This window comes from Hyposmocoma kahamanoa, unplaced genomic scaffold, assembly GCF_003589595.1.
Source record: "Hyposmocoma kahamanoa isolate Upper Pololo Valley unplaced genomic scaffold, ASM358959v1 146060, whole genome shotgun sequence".
Taxonomy (NCBI): domain Eukaryota; kingdom Metazoa; phylum Arthropoda; class Insecta; order Lepidoptera; family Cosmopterigidae; genus Hyposmocoma; species Hyposmocoma kahamanoa.
Window position 1 is genome coordinate 1 of NW_020653522.1, and position 22516 is coordinate 22516.

General features: G+C 35.1%; 1 protein-coding gene across 1 annotated transcript; it reads right to left on the reverse strand.

Moving 5' to 3' along the window:
- Positions 1–5349: 5349 nt before the first annotated feature.
- Positions 5350–16284, reverse strand: LOC113240533 (eukaryotic translation initiation factor 4E-binding protein 2-like). The gene is made up of 2 exons (XM_026477862.1): positions 16000–16284; positions 5350–6099 (listed from the first exon to the last, which is right to left on the reverse strand). The coding sequence occupies exons 1-2, from the start codon at positions 16139–16141 to the stop codon at positions 5894–5896; spliced, it is 348 nt and encodes a 115-aa protein (XP_026333647.1). The 5' UTR covers positions 16142–16284; the 3' UTR covers positions 5350–5893.
- Positions 16285–22516: the final 6232 nt, after the last annotated feature.

The following is a 22516-nucleotide window of genomic DNA, read 5'->3' on the forward strand; positions in this document are numbered from 1 at the left end:
TAATATATTAATAATAAAAATTTTAATATGTCACACAATCACACCAATTACCTGGCCCATTCTCGTTCTCGGTCCGATACAATCACTGTCAAATAATAACATATAATACTCGACCTCGACCAAACTAAAAGACAGTGCTATTATTATAGCTATTATTATCTCAGTACAGAGTACTAAAAAAACCGACCTCAAAAGTACACAGAATTACATCTATTTGCCAAGTTTTTTTGAAATCTGAAAAATGAATCTTCATGCGTGAACAGCCCTCTTAGAGGTGGATGATTTTCTTCAAAACTAAATGGGACCACTATGGAGGTACCTTTTTCCAACAAAAAAGAATCATGAAAATCGGTGCACAAATACCGGAGTTATCGCGTAACATTCATACAAAAAGAATACAGTCGAATTGAGAACCTCCTCCTTTTTTAAAGTCGGTTAAAAAGTATGAAGCTTCACTCGCATCATGCGTCTTGTAATTCGTCGAGAATTACTTATTTGACAGCACTTGTTTCTGACGGATGTCGGACGGTGAACGAAAGTAAGAGTAGATAATCTGGTCTCAAATTAAGGATTCCCTACAGGGAATGGTACTCATAGTATACATACTATGGGTCGTATTCTAGAACTCTATTCAATGCTCAAGTCAGGATTGCACTGGCAACACAAGCACTGGAAATACGACCCTAATGGCAGGGACTTGAGTATGATTAGAGTTCTAGAATACGACCCTATGACTACCAGAGCAACGGATTTCAGTCTGGGGCACTTCAAACTGGTACTACCGGGAATCGAGACCAGGAACTCCGCATCTTGCGCCCACAGTGTAAATCGTTTGGCCACCGAGATCGTCTAATTAGATTAAAGATTTATATTAGATTAAAATCTTTCGTTATGTCTCTTGCTCCAGACATTGCTACGCTCTTCAGAGTTTCATATGTTTGATGTACATAAAATTATTAGAGAAGAGCTATAATAAGTAGAGCCGAAAGGTCCGAAAAGCCTGAAACCCCGGGCTGTCTTATTCAGCCTTGCAGTATTCACTTTTCTTATGACACCAAGTGACGAGACGCACAAGTCATGCGCCTGGTGGTAAGCGACACTCCTGTCCATAGCAGTAGCATAGAATTGAAGGACACTGCCACTGCGCGTATCACGCTGAGATATAACGCTCATTTGATGCTGCATTGACGTAATTGTAATTTTGGCAAAATTGAATTAAGTATCAAATTTTTATTGAATATACTCAATTTTTTTTTTTTTGTGAAATTACTCCACTAGTAGTCAATGACTAGTTTGTTATAATTATTAATACAAAGATCTAACACTTAGAAAAAAAATTAATAACAATTCAATAAAAATTTGATGAAAAGCTAGTAGCGACATCTCTAGCCAAAGCTGGTAGCTGTAAGGTATCTAACTGGGTGACGAAATACTTTCATGGATTTTTCATCGATGGCTCTACGGCCAAAAAGTTGTTGAAAACCAAATACAAAGACCCAACAACAAGCACATAGAAAAATTCGTGAGGTCCACTGGTTCGTTCCGTGGCTGAGTTGGCATAGCGTCTGGCACGGTTTGCTATAAGACGTCGGTTCGAATCGGGCCGGATATTAATTAAATATGTTAACACATCTGTATCATAACAAGTATGTAAGTATTTTCATTTTACATCATTTCCTTTAACATTACAAGAAATACAGTTGCGTCAGTGTAGCAACTAAATGAGCGAATTATAAGTCTAAATTTATAAGTCTCACGTGGTTGTAATGGAACCAGCACCCTTACCCTTCAAAACCGGAACACGGTGATGCTCACATTACCGCTTGGCGGCAGATATAGGTAAGGTGGTGGTACTTCCCTGGATGAACTCTTTCACAAGGAGCTCTACTGCTACTGAGTTGGAGAGTAAATTTATTATGTAAGTCGACGAAAATTGGGTTATAGGAACAAGACTCGGATATGACGTCTAAGGTCGGTTAAATTTAATCCAATTAAGGTCACTCTTGCACGATTAACGGGTGTTAAATATGTTTGAAATAATTTATATACCCTCAGACATAAGTTGACAAGTCCCATTTGCTTGTAATTTCATCAGCTAATACCTTTACCCTTCAAAACTGGAACGCATTAATGCTAATATTGCTGCTTGGCGGCAGAAATAGGTAAGGTAGCGGTACTTCCCTGGACGAACTATTCACAAGAAGCTCTACTTCTATTAAACTGCATAAATCCTTAGTTTAATTTAGTAGAAACACTTTTTTACTTATCTTCTGTTAGAAATTTGACATGTAACTTTTATATATAACTGGTGGAACTGGAAAGCCAAGCTGTCTTTCGCTTTAGACAGTTGGCCTGATAGTAACCACAAACTGGCGAATACTATCAAAATGCATGCAAGTTAATCTCCTAAAAAATATTAATTACGTTTGTATGTTTTTTGTTTTAAGAGTTTATAAAAACGAAGTTAAGAGTTTATGAAACTGAAATTAAGAATTTATGAAAATGAATTTAGGAGTTTATGAAAATTAAATTAAATTTCATTCAAACATGTGCCCAACAACTGTGGTAGCCTAATGGTTTCACTTACCGCTTCTCAAGCAGAGGGTCTTGGGTTCGAATCCGGGCAAGTTCCCAAACCGAATCGGGCTCGCGTGCGATTAAAGTCGAAGCCCTCATCGTGAAAAGAGGCCTGTGCCACAGTGGGACTAACTATTATAGTGACTTATTATTTTCTATAAAAAACTTTTGATCTCTCGTAAAGTCTTACTATGGTAATTGGCATTAAGTTTTTCAGGCATAGTATTTTCGGTTATCACTTCAACTCTCGAATAATGATAGCTTGTATTAAATTTGTTTTATAATGACATATTCCTGTACAAAAGAATAGACATACGATTTATGAAGAAAGACCGTATAGTAAAAAAAATAAAGATACTAAGATCGTACACGGTCAAGAACACGTCAAGTATGACACTCAAAATTTAAATTCACCTCTATGTTACTTACAATAAGGACAGCTAAAATCTAAAGAGTCAAGCTTGATATGCTTCTTACTGTACATCTTTCCATTACGATAAAAATGTCAAACACGGCAGTTAGTGAGAAGAGGCGAGATATGTGCGCGAATGTATATTTCATATTGCGTCACCGAAGTCGGCGGCATTCGAGAGGTATATAATAAAAAAGAAGAAAAATAGTATTTTTCATATTTTTATTTCACATTTCATATTGGCAGTCGACGAAAAGTTTAAGTAATAGGTAATATCAATTTCATACGTAATATCATTTTTTTACTTAAAACTCTCATAAAGAAATGTCATACGAAATATTTATTAAATGAGAGTTGAAACAACAGCGCAATATTTGTAAAGTGTATTCCAATCAATTATCCCAAAAAAAGTAAACAAACCGGTTTGGTGAAAATTCTAAAGCAATCACTCAATAAATGGAATAAGTAACACCTTAGGAGGATTGAAAATTAGATTTAGGAATAGTGGAAAAAATAGGGTGGTTTGCATTAATATTAGACATAATTGGTTGATGACTGTACCACCTCAGTCAACCGTGACCATGGGACCTGTACAGGGCCCGAAACGTCGGTTTGTCTGAAAAAACAAATATACGCGATTTAAATCCGGAAAAATAGTTTCATTTCATAGATTTAAAAAATTTTAAATTTACTTTTTAGGTTATGTAAGAAAAAAAATCTAATCTCATGTATGAAATATCATCACTCAGTATTGAATCGCATTTTTTTATAGTAATCAGCAGCGAAATCGCAAAACTCATTTTATTATATAAATTTCAGTTATTCCCAACTGATTCAATTAAACAATTAAATTCATTCAATTAATTAATCGATATGTAGTTGGCGGTACAGTTGGTCATCACTAAGCTGTTTATGGTCGGGTCAATGATCTATTTGTTTACTTTTTTGGAACATTGGATTGGAACAGACTATATTTAAGAAAAAATGCTTCGGACTCGATTATTTTTTTCACAAAATTATTAAATTACATTTCCGAAAACATTTAATAGATTTAGTAAGAATTACACACATCAAAAGTCTATGGATCAAACACGTTCTTGTCAATTACTGAAAACCAGGTCATTTTTATTGAATTTTTTTAACACCAGCTGATTTTTTGGTCAATTTTATAATCCAAATTCATGAAAATGAAAATAAAATAAATTAATCCATTGGTGGTAAAAAAGAACTATTAAAATACCTGATTTCCAGTAATTAATAAAAACGTGCTTGATCCCTAGACTATTTTGATGTGTGTGTGTATATACATATAATTTTATTAACAATTTATATTTATATATTTTCTGTGACCAACATGTACGTCTAAGATTTGAAAGAACAATAATAATATTTTGCATAATAATACCCGGTTTACACTATTATAGTGCTTAGTAGAGTGCACTTGTAAAGTACGTTCAGAATATTTATATAATGTTGAATAGTTGCGTATAGAGAATATGTACTGCAACCGACCAGTTTCACGACGCGAAAGTTTTCACGCGGTCGCCACGCGACAACCCAATTATTACCGTCCGTACGCACAACTGCGAAACCAGTCTAAGGTTCATTACTCCTCACTTACAGTTTATTCGACGATATTACAATAATATGGTGACCATTATCTGATGCTGTAATCAGGACAGTCTGCACACTACTCAACTTCTCAACTAGGTAAATAAAGTAGAATTATCGCGTTTGGCTCATCAAAGTCTGGACGAGTTGTTAGATGGTAACGTTATCGACTTTTTAAAGTGCACTATTTTATATCCAAGTTTTTTTTTAATTATTTTTTATAGCCCTATAACTCTAGCTAGTTTAAATTATTCTTAAATACTCTACTAGGATACTAATGTAATGTAAATCGGGTACACAGCATTAAAAACGATATATTCTAAGACTTAATTTAAAACATCTCTCTTCAAGTGAGATTTCGCAAAGTCTATAGCTTTCAGCGTTGCCATAAAGAAGAGAACTATCTAGAAAATTAACTTCTATTCAATGGCACTTGCTTTGTATTTGTTTCCTTTTATTACACATACATTGTATAACAGTCATGTCTTTCTTTCTTACGTAAATACCGTATATAGGAAATGGCTAATAAATTTTTTTTCTATGATTTTTTCAACTACCTTTCATAAAGACTATGAAAGCTGAAAATTTCTGTCGTGCTCGTAAATACAAAAAAACAATATTTTGGAAGAATCTTGTATGCGTAATAAAGACGGAAGCTTAAAAAATACGAGAAAATACTCAGCACCTAAATTAATGTGCGTCATACGCGTACAAGTAGAATTAAATTATTTACAATAAGTGGTCCTTTGTCACTTTCTTTAAACAATAACAATTCACACACTTTGCAACCATTCCATTAAAAATTGGGTCAGTGTTTTTTTTATATTTTGTAAGTTTTTAGAACTTTTTTTGTGTAGTTAATCATTTTTTTAGTTTGTTTTTTTTCGCGGCAAAGGACCACGTCTCGAACGTTAAACAATGGTTCAGTCACGTTTAAACTAACATTACAATTGACCTTAAATTTAATGAACCTTGTGAATGTGGAATACTGATTAAGTAATTAAATTTATTACAATTAGAGACACTAAAATGCAGCGGGAGGAATATCGTTAAAATATACTAAAAAATAACTACGCCAAGGGATAGGTTAAACAAAAACCACGTTAAAAATAAGCAAACAAAACACAGTAGACAAATAACTTCTATTCGTAAATCTGAAGCACAAACTTGAGCAGCTAAGTCGGGAACTATAAAAATAGCATAATTTTATTCTTAATTGCGACATATTGACCATTATTTCTCATTAGACTTTACCCAATCAGTCCCACAATACAATGGTTACCCTACACTAGTCTAGAGATCCATACTGAAAGTCTCCTGCGACTCATCGAAGGAAATCGAATTTGAGCGCACATTCTTCTGTGAAGGCGAGTGCGTCGCTGTGTGGGCGCCAGGGTTCTTGAGCAGCCCAGCAGGGAGACTACACTTTGGTGGTGTTTGCGAAATCGGTGATTGTCTCAGCGACATCATGAAGGATCGCTCATAAACTATTCTGGTACCTGAAAAAGATAGAATACGTATTAACTAAGGTGATAGTTTTCAGAAGACAAACTAAAATGCTAACTCTAGGGAGTATGTTGTTCGTTCTGGTTCTTATCGCTGCCAAACAGCTCCTTTTATACAGATTCATGGCTAAGATATATATAAATTTCTATCCCTTCGAGATCTTCTTTACATATAAATCTCAATAGAGATTATTTATTTTAAAAAAAGGTAAGTTTTTGACATTTTGATAACATGACAATAACTTTGTATAGGATTGTTTAGTTGCCAAAATATAGATGCCCATCATTGACTTACAATTATATGGACGTCGGGTCCGCGCTAAAAAGTGTCCGAACTTATAGGGCGTTAAAATCGTATACAGAGAACGTCATTCACGCTTTAGTCTTCGTTTGTTAGACTGACAGCGAAGCAAGCAAAATTAGACAGTACTGCGATGACATTACAATTTAAATTCAACGTTTTAGCTTTTTCATATTCCTTTACATGTCACTATGTTTAAATAGGTTGACTTGGGAGATTTTTTTCGTGGTTTGTGTATTAGACCCGTCGTCCATTTATTTCTAAGTCAATGATGCCCATAGATGCATGCCAATATTGGTAATAACGTCTGTTTTATTACGTATACTTGTACCACTTTTTGCAAAATATATAATATTCAAATAAATACCATTCATTCATTCATTCATTCACGGTCCATTCTTTCAGACTGATCGAAACGACGAATCTGTATGTTTAAGTCATTAACAATTCAAATGAAAGTAACTCCAAATTATTCATAAGATCGCGTAACTTTATTTGTCACCACATTTATTGTTCGATAATCACACTCCCAGTCAAAATCTAGGCTCACAAATGTAACCTAGAAAAACTGACTAGACCACCCGATTAGCCCCACTGTTATTTATATTTGAGTAGGGATTTAAACCACGCGGGAAGTAACACAATACCTACATCAGAGGCTCCCATTTTATCGAAAATCTAATTTATATCTAAACTAATAGAAAAATATAAGAATCCTAACACTTGAATGCCAGGGGAACAAGGGAAGTAGCGACGGATCGGTTGGTTGGCTAACACATTATTATTATTATTATTACATTGAAACGCTGTTTAAAAAAAGAATATTTTTTTTTACCAAATTTAAATTAATCAACCTTCATAAATTCAAGCTCCATTTAGTATTCACTAAACAAGACTGATCCAGAATTCTAAAACAAGGCAACATAATTTCCATCGTCTTTGACTACGACCTCGATATAAACAATTGGTTTGTTTTTAAATTTTTATTGCACGTGTAGGCACTTTAAACAACTGTAGCTTCCATTTCAAGGTAGTCTAGATTTCAAATCGAAGCCGTGGCTAGATCATTTTATCAGGATACTTTATGCTCGGTTTCAAGTAAACAACACTACCTTTCTTAACGACGAGATGACACGTGTCATTTCCATTACTTGCTTCTAATTAATATGTGTCAACTCTACTTAGCCTAAAGTAGAGATGTAGAGTAAATATTTAATGAAGCGAGATAAATATGCTAATACGTTCGCTGAAATGCCTTTGTTATGTCTAGACTTATCGTTCAATTTATGGGAGCATGGTCCTCTGTATAAAGATGAATTTATTGGAGAAGTTTTTGTTAGAACCTCTTGTTTGTTCTCTGTCCCCCATATATATCGTGTCCTCAATAATAAAATGACGAAATAAATCTTGTCTTGATAACCTGCGAGAGATCTATGAGAAGCTTCTTAGATATCGGAGCTTCATAAATCACGGAGCTTCATAGATCTCGGAGCTTCATAGACGTCGGAACTTCATAGACGTCGGAGCTTCATAGATCTCGGAGCTTCATAGATCTCGGAGCTTCATAGATCTCGATAGATATGTCACAGATGTCGCTTAAGGCAATAAAAGCCGTAAAAAACCCGATAAAAAACCTGTATCAAACACTGATATAAATTCGTTAAGTCTGCTGTATCTGATGATGATGCAGGTTCCATAGTTCTTGTACACCTGGCTATAAGCCAAGGGCCTTGAAAGCCCCGATTAACGCCTGCAGGACCAAAGACAGGCTAGTGAAATTACAGGCACAACTTGTCAACTTATGTCTCAGGGTGACGGGCGCAGTGACAGTGCCCAAGCTCTGAATGGCACTGCCATTGTTACGGACAGGCGCGTAGCTTACCACCAGTCTTGTTTTCGTCCCGTCATTTGGTATCGTTACAAAAACAGAAAAATTAATTTAAATTTTTAACGCAGTTAGAAAAAAGTCATTAACAATATTTCAAATCTCGATTCTAAATCCAACACCATTCAACGAAGTAGTTGATGTTGCGTAACCATTATTCTTTAATGCTTATAAGTGCTAGGCCATAATTCATAAGTTAATTAGCGAAAACAACGCATGTAACTATAAATAAAACAGTTTATCGCCCTACGCAGTTGTGTATTACATTTTTTAGTCCTTACTTCCTCTGGCATTGTTTACCTCTGCGCCATGTTTCACGTTTCGCGTGGTACGTGACAATGGACGAGCTATGTGTGACAAAGAGAAATAAATGTATGGCGCTTCCTAGTGCTCTATTTATTATGCATTTGTATTGTACATCTACATAAGGTTGCTTGTTGATTTTATTAAAGGAATATGTATACGAGTAGAGCAATGTAAAATAACGTTGCTAAGTAATTTCGACGGTAGTGTTTATTTTGGATAACTGACATCCCATTGGTCGTCCCCTGGTGCTGTATATAGTGGAGAGAAAATTTATGTCCGATAAATTTATGTCAGTAATACCTAATTAAAGTCACGGTCACGGTTGACCATGGGATCTGTAAAGGGTCGCGATTTAAATCCCGAAAAATAGTTCCATTCCTATGTGTAACAATCGCGAAAACCTAAGAACTCGATAAATACCTAATTATTTTAAAATTATTGCTCTCGACACAGGGGGTACGTCGGTAATAATTATTTTATTATCGACATGATTTTAGTCGCAGTAGAACTCCTTATAAAAGAGTTCGTCCAGGGAAGTATTGCTACCTTACCTATTTCTGCCGCCATGCAATGTCAGCATTACTGTGTTCCGGCTTTGAAAGGTATCTAAGGGCACTAGTGAAATTACATGGGACTTATCAACTTGACAGGCGCAGTGACAGTGTCCCTCAGATCTTTGCGATTTAAAACTCTGAGGAGCACTACAACCGTTATGGACAGTGTGTGTTATAAAAAAAAATATGTATACGAGTAGAGCAATGTATAATCTCAGTACAGAGTACTAATAAAACCGACCTCAAAAGTACGTGGAATTACGTCTATTTGCTAAGTTTCATTGAAATATCCCCTAGTTCGCCACTATACAGGACTTGATACTGGAGATAATAAAAATAGGTTCTCACTACGACACTACTCGAAGTATATCGAGAGAAAAACGCCTTGAATTGGAGAAATAGCAAAATCAACTAAATAATTGCTAAAAGTAATTGCTCCTAAATTAAAGTAAGGCGCTATTTATAAAAATTAATCTTCATGCGTGAACAGCCACCCTTTGAGTTGGATGATTTTCTTCAAAATGAAATAGGACCACTATGGAAATACCCCCTTTCCAACAAAAAAAGAATCATGAAAATCGGTTCACAAATGCCGAGTTATCGCGTAACATACATACAAAAAAAAACATACAGTCCAATTGACAACCTCCTCCTTTTTTGAAGTCGGTTAAAAATAACGTTACTAAGTAATTTCGACGGTAGTGTTTATTTTGGATTACTGACATCCCCCTGGTCATCCCCTGGTGCGGAATATAGTGGTGATTTCGGGAAAATGTATGTGCGATAATACCTAACTATTTTTAAATTATTAGTCTCGGTATACGCACCGAATTGGTTAACCACACACAGGGGGTATGTCGGTAACAATTCTCTTATTCTGGGAATTACCAGGGGAATTGCAATAGTAATTGGTTTTTTTAAAGATTAGAACAATGTTTTGCTGCTGTTAAGTTGGTGACTTTCGTTTACATGTGACAAAATGATAACAAAAATATGATGAGCATAGGCTTAAAATACAAAATAAAAACTAGTAGCTTTTTATAGTTACGCTTTTCATTAAAACTGGAAGTACCAAGGCAATCTATGGATTGCCCTAAGACACTTTCATAATCAACTTACGACTTTAGAGTGGTTACACACGGCGACTTTAGCGGTGCAAACGCGCAACTGCATCGATACAAACGCGCGATTGCATCGATGCAATCGCTTATAAATCACAAACGTAGCAATGCAATCGCGCGTTTGTATCGACGCAGTCGCGCGTTTTCATCGCTGCTAACAGTCACCGTGTGTAACCGCTCGTACACTTTACGTAAAAATTTAAAGACCTCATCTACGAACGTAACAATGACAATCTTTGAATAATAAGTTGTTAATTTAATTCTCATTGAACCGTAACCCTTAACGTAAACGTCACAACGCGTTTACGAAAATAACATCAATGTTAGGTTATAAACTCGCCATGTGGAGCTTATATAACAAACCACTCGGTAACACGAAGCCGATCGCCGATAGCCTAATCAACCGTAACGGTTACCACAGGTTAATAAACAAGAAGTAAGACTTCTGTACGTTTTGCAGTGTGAAGAATTTCGAATTTTGATTGTTATTAAATTATTCGTTTCCGAATTATCTATAGCAACCAACATTGTAAATTACTACAATAACTGCTTTGCTAATGACAATGTTTACCTAATTAAAAATTATACGAGCTCTAAACGCCATAAATTATTTTTACACCATAGCTTTAAAACAAAATTTAGAGCCTTATTAATTTTTATAGTTAATATTGTTCCAGCTGTATTAGATATACAAAGATGTAAGAAATATCCAAAAAACAGTCAAGAAAAATGTAAAAAAAAAATATTTTAACAAGAAAATGTTACAGAAAAAGATAAAGAAACACAGTGAACCACTAAATATTCACTTCTTAATGGAACATAAAGATTGGTTTGTATTTAAACAGTTGTTGCTTGCTTGTAGGTACGAAAACAAAGAAATAATATATTGCATGACTCATGGAAGTCACTATTATTCGTTACGTACACGTGTGGAAAGACAATGTTTAGTTTATATTATAACACTTCTTTCACTTATAAACCTTGTCATGGTATACTAAACTGAATATTTATTAATAAGACGTAAAACCTAGTCTCTAATCATTTTTCAGTGTAAAAATCTAATCGGTTTTAAACATAAAAAGGTGTTAAAAGTTATTCTACAGTATTTTGAGTACGCTGTGGCGTCAAGGACATTTCATTCGGATTTGTTTATTCTAATCTATCAAGGTCGAATAGCAACAATGGCGCATTCATAAGATGTTTAAGTTAATCACTGATTACTACGCAATAATGTAGCTTTTTAGAGACGCTGTTGTTACGCTTATGCGTCCTTAGTTTATTAAAATAAATGAGAGTGTTATATATAGAAATACGAACAAATATACACGTGGTTGCGCTGTTTACAAATATCTTTTAGGTTATGAGAGGTTATGTAACGGGTACATTGTGAAATAATCTAAATGTTGTAATTCGTAATGATATTTGAATGCTCATTGTCATTATATAAGTAATTGTACTAGTAATTAGTAAAATTCCTAATAACCCTTTCAAGGACAGTACGTAAATAGAACTGCACACGAAAATGTCAGTACTTTTCAAGCCGTAGCGATAATATTGATTCAATATAAAATGTTCAATGTATGTAAATAATTGAAATTTGTCAGTACGTTGTTGATACTTCTCTATGGAAAAGCAGTAGGCGGCAACTACGCAAAAAGAACTTGAAATCGCAATGTAAAACCCATAGTTGGTTTTTTGAGATCCATATGGCGAGACGGGGTACCCCGTACTATCACATCATCATCATTTGAGCCAAAAGACGTCCACGTACAATCCTGCGCCACTTGCATCCAGCGGATTCCCGCAGCCTTCACCAGATCAACAATCCACCTTAACCAGACCGCGTCTTCCGGTACTCGATCACCACTCGAGACTACTTCGGCCCCATGGCGGTTACTCTGGTTCCCTTGCGGATATCCTTGCTATTGATTCGATCTCGCAACGAAACTCCGAACATAATAACCCTTTCCATTGCCCTTTGAGTGACCTTGAGCCTTCTTACGAGGACTATAGTGAGGGACCACGTCTCAGTGCCGTAAGTCGTCACTGCCAACACACACTGGTCGAAATACTATCATATTCTAATATTTAATTTTACGATAAGGCTGTTACTGTTACACGAACGAGTAAATTTGTGCAAAAAGGAATTATATGATTAGATCTGAAAAAATATTATCTTTCTTAAATATTGTTCATTATTTGATTTTTTTTTTTTCAGTTCCTTAAAGTTACAATATTACAGATAACTATAAATTTGAATGCTCTCCCGGACTCCATCTGAAGGTCTGTTACTAAAGCGTGTTTCAAAAAGAATGTTCAAAAGCATCTTTTATATTGTTTGTGTGTTATTGTAAGTACTATGTGTATAGGTATGTATAAATACGGTTTGTTTGTTATATATATTATTATATAATATTTTAATGTACCATTATGGTCAATAAATTTCAATAAATAATAATTGCAAACTGTGGAATATTCTTCACGTTGCAGTAGTTTATTTTTATTTTATGGTTTGATTATAATTTATACACGGCTATTACATATTTTATAACGTCCTCTGTTTATAAAGTTACGTATTTAATTAGTCGCCTAAATTGTATTAAAACGTGTTCCAGTAGTCAACAAGGATTCAACTGTGTGGTGTAGAGATAGGTCATTAAGCCTGCTATTTTGGTCTCGTGACGAACTAAATAGACGATCGTTAACATTGTGACAAATGGAAAACTGTGCGAGTGACTCGTGTAGATCTCACAAGTTGTTTCTACCTCTTCTAGTTGTTGTTGTGTTGTGTATTAATAAATATTGTAAATTATACAAACATACCATCAAGTCTGGAAACACACTAAGACCAGCACAGCACATGAATGAACACTCCAGATAAAACTTTTTCGCTCCTCCGTTTCCATCAGTCGTTCATACATTAAAAGTCTATAGTGACGGGACGAACAAGTCGTGCAGCTGATGGTAAGCTACACGCCTGTCCATAACAATTGCAGTGCAACTCAGAGCTTTAAATCGCAAAGATCTGAGGGGCACTGCCATTGCGCCCGTCACACTTAGACATAAGTTGTCAAGTCCCGTGTGCCTGTAATTTAACCAGCACAAACAAGTCAAAGTCACTTCTTTATTTCATAGGTAAGTAAATTATACTCGAAATCGTCATACTGTTTAAATTCATTCGTAGGGTAGATTCCCCTGAGAAGAATGAGCAAGAAACTCTAGGGGTTACTCTTTGTAAATATACATTTGAATACATTTATCATTACAATGTTTAATTTAAACATCTTAGATAGAGACTGCGAGCAAGAGCTAAACTTGTCACTACCTCGGATTTTTGTCATCCAAGTACGCAGAAGCTGTATAATAATAAATAATAACCTGTAATATATAGTGTTTCACTAGTTTTAAACCTCGTAAATGGCAAATTTTAAGAAGCGAATACATTGTCATTCTCAAATTAATTGCTTAAATGAATTTGAGAATGTGTGAAGACGACAACAGCTTTACTTTATACTAGCTGGTGCCCACGACTGTCTGCGTAGAATGTGTACTTCGAGAAGTCTACTGTACTATACTAATTTTCATAGTTTTATTGGTTCTCCATATAAACGTTTATCCCCTATTTCACTGCCTTTAGATTTATTATTGTGACAAAAAGTAGCCTATGTCCTTCTCCTAAGTCTCATTTATGTTTATATACCAAAATTCATCTAAATTGGTTAGCTGTTTACGCGTGAAAACGCAACAGACAGAGTTACTGTTAAGAGTTACTTTGGCACTTAAAATAGGTTGGATACAACATATTGTGCTCTCATCAGTAGGACTAGCACGACAGGACGCGACTAATTATTATTATAATTACTGAACTATCAATAAAGAACATTTTTCACTAATCATGGTATGCCTGCTTTGTTTAACCGACTTCAAAAAAGGAAGAGGATCTCAATTCGCCTGTATTTTGTTTGTGTGTATGTTAAGCTATTACTCTTAATTCGTGAACCGATTTCGATAACTGCCTCCGTGGCCAAACGGTTACCATGCCAGACTGCCACGCAGAGGTCCTATGTTTGATTCCCGGGCCGGGAGAAATATTTGTATGGCCTACATTTATTTCTCTCGTAAGTTTGGGTGTAATTTGTGGTTGTCTATGTGTGTGCCCATGGCACCAGTGACACATGGTTTCCCTAGTGCGGGACTATGTTGAGTGCGTGCGTTAATACCAGAATAGCATTGATTATTTTTTGTTGTTAAGCGAAACTGTTAAGCCACAGACGTCAATGGATGTTTACATCCAAGTCCATTCTTCTTGTAGAAACTCCTTTTGTATAAAGTTTTATGTGTCACACAATACTACTCAGAAGAAGTTCAAGTTTTTTAACATAATAATGTTGGCATCAGAGGGTATCCCTGCCAGTTCTATAACACAAAATTTGACTCCGTTACAAAAAGAGAACATTTTTTTGTACATATTTATAATCTAGTGGTGTAATTTCACAATATAACAATTGAACATCATGATATTGAAACGGTGTGATATTCAGCAAACTTAATATTGTATCCCGTCTCCTTCTGGGATAGGCTGAGAGATAAAGATGGACAGATTTCTACCTGCTACCTACCTGACAAAGCCCTTTCGTTCCATTTCACACATGTCCGTTTATTCTTGTTACTTTTATATAGCCTTTTTAAAGGCACCGCGCATAACATGCACGCTGAGATTGAACTAATTAGCAGATAAAAATTTTGATAATTTGTGATAACTATACTCGTATAAAACTAACGTAAACTTGAAACAACTGGTTTTAAGTTACCGTGTAAAGTAATATAATAATAGAAATGTTTATTGTTATAACATAGAATAAATATCAAATTCTTAGGTTTTCGCAATTTTTACACATAGAAAGTGAAACTATATTTTCGGATCCAAATCGTGTATGTGTTTTTTCAAACACACCTAAGTTTAGGGCCCTTTACAAGCCGTGACCATGGGAACTGTAAAGAGTGTGTTGGTTTCTTTGAAAAAACAAATATACGCAATTTAGATTTTTTTAAATTTAGAGAGAGAGAGAGAAAAACTCGTTTCATTTCAAACATAGTTTTTTTTAGTAGTTTTTGTTTAGTTAGTTAAATAGTTAGCAAGTTCTGAATCCTAAGCTAAATATAACTTGGTAAAGTTTTACCAACTAGGTAGTTAAATAATGAAACCGAAACTTCTTTGGATGGTACTGCAAACATTATTTAGTTATTATCTCGTTTTAATAAATTATTATTAACTGAAACTTACCCGTACTTCAGGGTAAACAGACCGATCTTCCTTTTTCGTAAATAATTACATGAATATTGTATTTTTTTCACATATCTTACTGAATGACAGCAGCAATAGAGCTCCTGGTGAAAGAGTTCATCCAGGGAAGCACTGACACCTTACCTATTTCTGCCGCCAAGCAGTAATGTCAGCGTTACTGCGTTCCAGTTTTGAAGGGTTAGGGTGCTGGTGAAATTACAGGCACATGCAACTTGTCAACTTGTCTCAGGGTGACAGGCGCAGTGGCAGTGCTCCTCAAATTTTTACGATTTAAAGCTCTGAGTGGGACTGCAAGTGTTGTGGACTGGCGTGTACCTTACGGACTTGTTCGTCCCGTCACTTGATATTATAAAAAAAGACTTGAAAATATATTTTTGCTAGATAAGTTAGATTTTAAAAAGGTTATATTGTTTTTAATTTACCTCCAGGTGTAGTTGAATAGACGGTGCCTCCAGGAGTGCTGGAATAGACATCTGGCATTTGCGTAGGATCCGTAATAAGCACCCTTCTTGACGGAATCACCTGACTGTGAGTAGCTTGCCTTGCAATCGGTGACGCAGACATTTTGATAGACTTTTATTAACTTTTAAAAGAGAAAGATTTTTAAAGAATGAAAGACTTTTTCGTTTTAGAGACCACACTCACAATCACTTAGTAGTCGATGATGAAGAGAACTGAGCAGAGTGGCGCGGCTGCCTAAAATAAATACTGCATGCCGGCAGCTCACGCACACGGCGATGTGGGTCCGTGTAAACATACCACACACGCCTGGTTTTAAGCATCAAAACATACATAGACTATTTATTGAAGACAGAAATTAGAGAAACAATATGTGTATAATGAGCATAAATTTATGGAGTACGATCTTTACTTTGCCAATTATTACTTTAGCAGTCTTCTTAACACAGCTTTACACAATTAGATACTACGAATGAAATTAAACTTTGTTCTCATTTTTCTGACAAAGGTCTTCCCTAACATTATTTAAACTTATCTAGTTCAAATTTTTTTTTTTTGGATATAAAATCCGTGTAATCCTATGATCACGGTTGACTTGTTTTTTTGTTATGATAACCAAGTGACGGGACGAACATGTCATGCGCCTGGTGGTAAGCGACACGCCTGTCCACAACAGTTTCAGTGTGACATAGAACTTTAAATCGCAAAGTTCTGAGCGGCACTACCACTGCGCCCTTCGCCTTGAGACATAGTTGACAAGTCCCATGTGCTAGTAATTCAGTAGCATCCTTACTCTTCAAAACCGGAACGCAGCAATGGTTCACATAACTGCTTGGCAGCAGAAACAGGTCAAGTGGCAGTATTTCCCTGGACGAACTTTTTCACAAGGAGCTCTTCTTCTGCAAAATTTTTATAAAGTCGTCAACAACTATAGTTACAAAAGTATTTAATTAAACACCTTATTTGTTTGTACTAATTTACTATAAAAACTTTCAATAATACGCTGCATAGGTTTTGCAAAACATTTAAATAATATGAAAATTTATTAATTAACTGGAAATTAGAAATAAAACATAGCATTAATTATACATACAAATTTGATTTATTTTTTAAAAAGCATGTGGTTTTATGCTACGTGATTCAATGTATCTAAACGGAATCGTCTGCCATCGTGTCTGTAGCATATTTACCTACTCTCGCTTCTGTGATCACATATTATTCCAACTCTTTGCCCGCCAACACAGGCGCCTCTGTTATCACACATTCACCCACACCTCGATAACAAAAGTATGCTGCTATTCTACTAATAAATCCAAATGTTCTCACACTGTGTCGGACAAAATATACCTTAAGAAAATACGTTTTTAAATACATATGATATTAAAATTAAATAAGAACATAATTACTAAATCGTCGTAGATAATCTTTAAATCAGTCGTAGTAAAGAACGTAGAAAATCGCGTGTTTTATAAGGTGTACTGATAGTTTTAGGTTATGAAGAATGTCCCTTTGTGTTGGGAAAATGAGGACACCCTACGTAAATGCGTAGTTTTGTATTGTTGATATGGGTTGCTCGTTTCGTGAATTGTTTATCTGAAGTCTGCTAGAATTAGTAGATTGAGTTTGTAGAGTATACATCTGACTGAAGGTCGAAACCTTATGTACTAGTACTGATTATATAACAGGGATGGGAAAGCTTTTTTATGAGATCAAGTGACACTGGTGTTAAGCGACACAACTGTCCATAGCAGTTGCAGTGCCACACAGAACTTTTGATCGCAAAAGTCTGAGCGTCACTGTCACTGCGCCTGTCCCATGTGCCTGTTATGTCACCAGCATTTAATAAGAGCTACCACATTGTTACAGATTATATTCAGGATAAAAATGCTTGGAATTCATCTCCAGTGGACACTTGACGGTACCTATTAACACTTATATGTCTAAGTGTAAAATTATTTTATATTTATTTTTTATTTACTTTTTAATAAAAACAATGAGGGATTGTTGTTATCACTGTAATCAATTTGACGACTTCAAGTGTAATTTGTTTACCTATGAAATAAAAATATGTTGAGTTTGAGTTTGAGCATCCTCACCCTTCAAAACCAAAACACAGAATTAAGAGGCTGCAGAATTAGGTAAGGCGGCAGTACTTCTCTGGACGAACTCTTTCACAAGAAGCTCTACTGCTACTTCTGCTGCTCTAATAAAGTCCATTCGAAATAGTGAGGTTTATTATGTTATCGAAACGAATAATAACCTAGTCTTGACATAATATAGCCATACACCATGTGATCATACACCGAACTACATGAAAAATAAACAAAAAATAATCGACTATTTTCGTCCATAGAATCTCTAAATCTCTCTCCTGAAAAGTTGTCATATTGCTGATGTGAACTTAATAAATCAAGAGTAAGTATTTTTAGACAATGTAATAAATAGACGGACTGCCATTACTCGCTTTCACCTTCAACAGAATTATAAAAATCATTTTGTAATAATCTCACTACAGAGTACTAAAAAAACCAACCTCAAAAGTTCGTAGAATTACATCTATTTGCCAAGGTTTAATGGAATGGGTTACCGAAAAGTGCACGTATCCGGATTCGTCCCCTAGTTGGCCACCCTTAGAGGTGAAATATTTTCTTCAAATTAAATGGGACCACTACTGAGGTACCCTCTTTCCAACAAAAAAAAATCATCAAAATCGATTCACAAAGTTATCGCGTAACATACATACAAAAAAACGTACAGTCGAATTGAGAACCTCCTCCTTTGTTTGAAGTCGGTTAAAAAAATGCAAAAGTATAAATACAAGATTATATTTTAATTTCTTTATACATAGTTAAAATTACGAGATTCAACAGTAAGTTAATGTGAAGTTTATACAAAAAGTGATATATACATATTGCCATAACAAATTTGTCTAAAGATACAATACAAATCAACAGAATACACTTCCCTTTCCCAACTTGTGATCTGGCACAGTGTCGTATATTTTATATGAGTGCAAGACAGAGCCGGTTCACGCCTATGTCGCAGCAACAAAGGAATTGCCCTTTCAGAATCACCATCTCTGTCGCAAATTAAACTCAAAGTCTGATATCGAGAAGTACTTCATTATGCCCTTGTATTACGAATATGATAGGTAGTCCTAAAGTATTCTTTATAAATAAAGATTTATGGTCATTGAGTAATTTGTAAAATGGAGAGTCAAGGACATCGGACTTGTTATATTAGAATTTATTATCCATAATGAAATTATGCCTTGTGTTGTTATACCATTTATTGATTTTTTTATGATACCAAATGACTGGACGAACATGTCGTGCACCTAGTGGTAAGCGACACGCCTGTCCGCAGCAGTTGGCTACTGCGCTCGTCACCCTGAGACTTAAGTTTACAAGTCGCATGTGCCTGTAATTTCACCAACACCCTTACCCTTCAAAAACGAAACCCAGTATTGCTCACATTACTGCTTGGCGGCAGAAATGAAATAAAATAAAATAAATAAAATCGCATATATTTGACATGCAAAATACATTATAAAATACAAACATTTATAAAATATCAAATAATTCGTTCATAATTAACAAAAAAAATAGAAAAAATAGGAAAATGTAATAATAATAATAGAAAAAAAAATAAAACAAATAAGGAAACACAAAAAAACATGTCAAAAAGGTCCACGACTCAGCATTTGAAGACTATGCTAATTACACAGCCCTCGCTGATATTCTGCCATGGCCTGTCATAGAAATAGAACAACAGAATTTAAAATAAATTAGTAATTAAAATAGATAAGGTGCCACGACGAACTCTTTCACAAGAAACTCTAACTAAATTATATCCTACTAGTCCTTAAACCTTTTAAAATTATATTAAATGTTGTTGTCACGTCCAGAAATTATGCATGTTTTTATAGAATAATGGAATCACCGATCGGAATGAGAATATAAGAACAAACGTATTACAAAAGTACTTACACCGCCTAGCAGTAGTGTGAGCTGGTTATATACTTGATGATGACCATTTTATATGTATATATATATATATATTATTTATATTTATATATATATTTTAATTTATTTATTTTTTTTACTCACATTTATTATATATATACATATATTTTATTGTACAATAATTAGTCCCGCAGACTTCATTCTTCACCTAGGCTAGGGTTGGCTGGAAGAGATCTCTTCTAGAGATAAGCTCACCTTTGTATATGTCCTTTATAACTTGTGTTTCATGTATCTTTTCTTTGTGCAATAAAGAGTTATTATTATTATCATTAACTGCATTCCGGCTTTAAAGGGTTAAGGATGCCGGTGAAATTACAGGCACATGGGACTTGTGAGCTTATGTCTCAGAGTGACGGGCGCAATTGCAGTGTCCTTCAAGGCACTGCAACTGCTACGGACAGGCGTGTCGCTTAACCACCAGGCGCACGACTAGTTCGTCCCGTCAATTGACCTAAAAAAAAGCCACAAAAATGAATTACTGTGTTTACAAATTATAGAAGTGTTATCACAATTTTAAAACACATTATCTCTCTGTTATCACATTTGGTTGGTTACATCATCATCCGTCAAAAGTGGGGCATTCGCGTGACTATTATTGAACGACCGTGTGTCGAATGTCGATGTGTTAGTTGCCATATGCCAACGAGCACGTACACCTTTAGCTTGCACGTACATGTTTATTTACGAAAAGTTTAATGTTTAAATAAAGTTACTTAAATATACGTCACCTAGTAAAAATTCAAGTTTTCTAGTATAGGTATTTTTTATTGTAGGACTAAAAGGAGCCAATATATATACCGAGCTTTAGCGAGGGTGCCTATTACCACGAGGGTTTATATTGGTGGTCTTGAAATGAAAACTTTACTTTTCATTTTGATAACGGGAACACCTAATCCACCTCTGAAAAAAATAAAAATAGTGGCAGACTCGTGTTTTTTTGCTGATCACTGCAGTATATGTAACTCAACAAAAGCGTCGCATGCTCCCTTTCAACTAACGGCGGCAGAGTGAGTCACATTTATATACAAAAGTGCAATAATTAGTAAACCTTTAAAAGCTTAGTAAGATCTCACGTCTTAGTTACGACAAAAATTAACATATTTGCAGGCAGTTGGTGAGGAAAGAGAGGATTTGGCTATTTTGTTAAAATATGATACAGCGTCCTCGTTTTATGTTAAACTGGTAATCCTACTCACTATAAAAGACGAATCATATATAAAGTACCTAATACAATTTTTAGTACTTCACCGCCAATTTCTTTTTTTCATAGTTACGATCACTAGTTGAAATATACAAATGCAAATGTATATATTTATAGATATGTATATATATTTTTAAGTCACATTGTATTCGTGATCATTACACAAAGAATATATGGTGAAATTCACAGACAACATGTGAAATTACAGGCACACAGGGCTTGTCAAATTATGTCCCAGGGTGACAGGCGTAGTGGCAGTGCCCCTCAGATATTTGCGACTTAAAGCTCTCAGAGCTCTGCACAGCAACTGTTATGGACAGGCGCGTAGCTTACCGCCAGTCACACGACTTGTTCGTCCCGTCACCAGATATTATAAAATAAAAAACATAAAAAAAATACACACTGAGTAGTTATATAAAAATTCCATTACATATAGACTTTTTTTAAAGTAAATGATCTTGCTCTTGACCGCTACCTCGCACTGAAGCATAGATAGGGTCTACGACGGAACGAGCACGCCCGGAAGGTGTCATTCAGTTACTCGAGTTGTATGTGCTCAATAACACAGTAATTATTTACAGAACAATTTTTCTCAGCATTCTAAAAAATAAATATATATTTTTGTGCATAGATTTTGTATGTAGGTACCTATGTATGTACTAAATCAATGTTTTTATGACTCTTAAAAATTTAAACCAATCCTTGTATCCGTGAGGCATGAGGAACATTGCATAATGTGGTAACATGCCCGACGTTATTAGAAAAACGCTAAACAGGCAAAAATAACACGTTGAGTTAAATGATCACTTAAACGTGCAAATATAATTATATTGATACCTATTATATGGTCACATGTTTTATCATACCACGAGAGAGTACAATTTGTTTAAATATCCGAAAATCCAAATGATGGGTAAGTTGTCATCCAAAAGTGGTACGGTAAGTTATTAAATCATCTTCAGAATTATCGCTTTGACCAATGATGTTAAGATGATGTCATGCAATCAAACAGCTTGTAGCGCTTTGGGGCAGAAAGGTTCTCGAATAGAGACCACGAACCGCAAGACGATCAGTGGGACGGCCCTCTAGCAGATGAGCGGATGACCTGACAAGGGTGGCGGCTAACCGATGGACGCACGTCGCGTCCGATCGGCTAGTCTGGAAATATCTGGAGGAGGTCTATGTTCAGCAGTGGACGTATTCCGGCTAATATGATGATAATGACGATGATGCAATCAAAAGGAATTTTTTAAC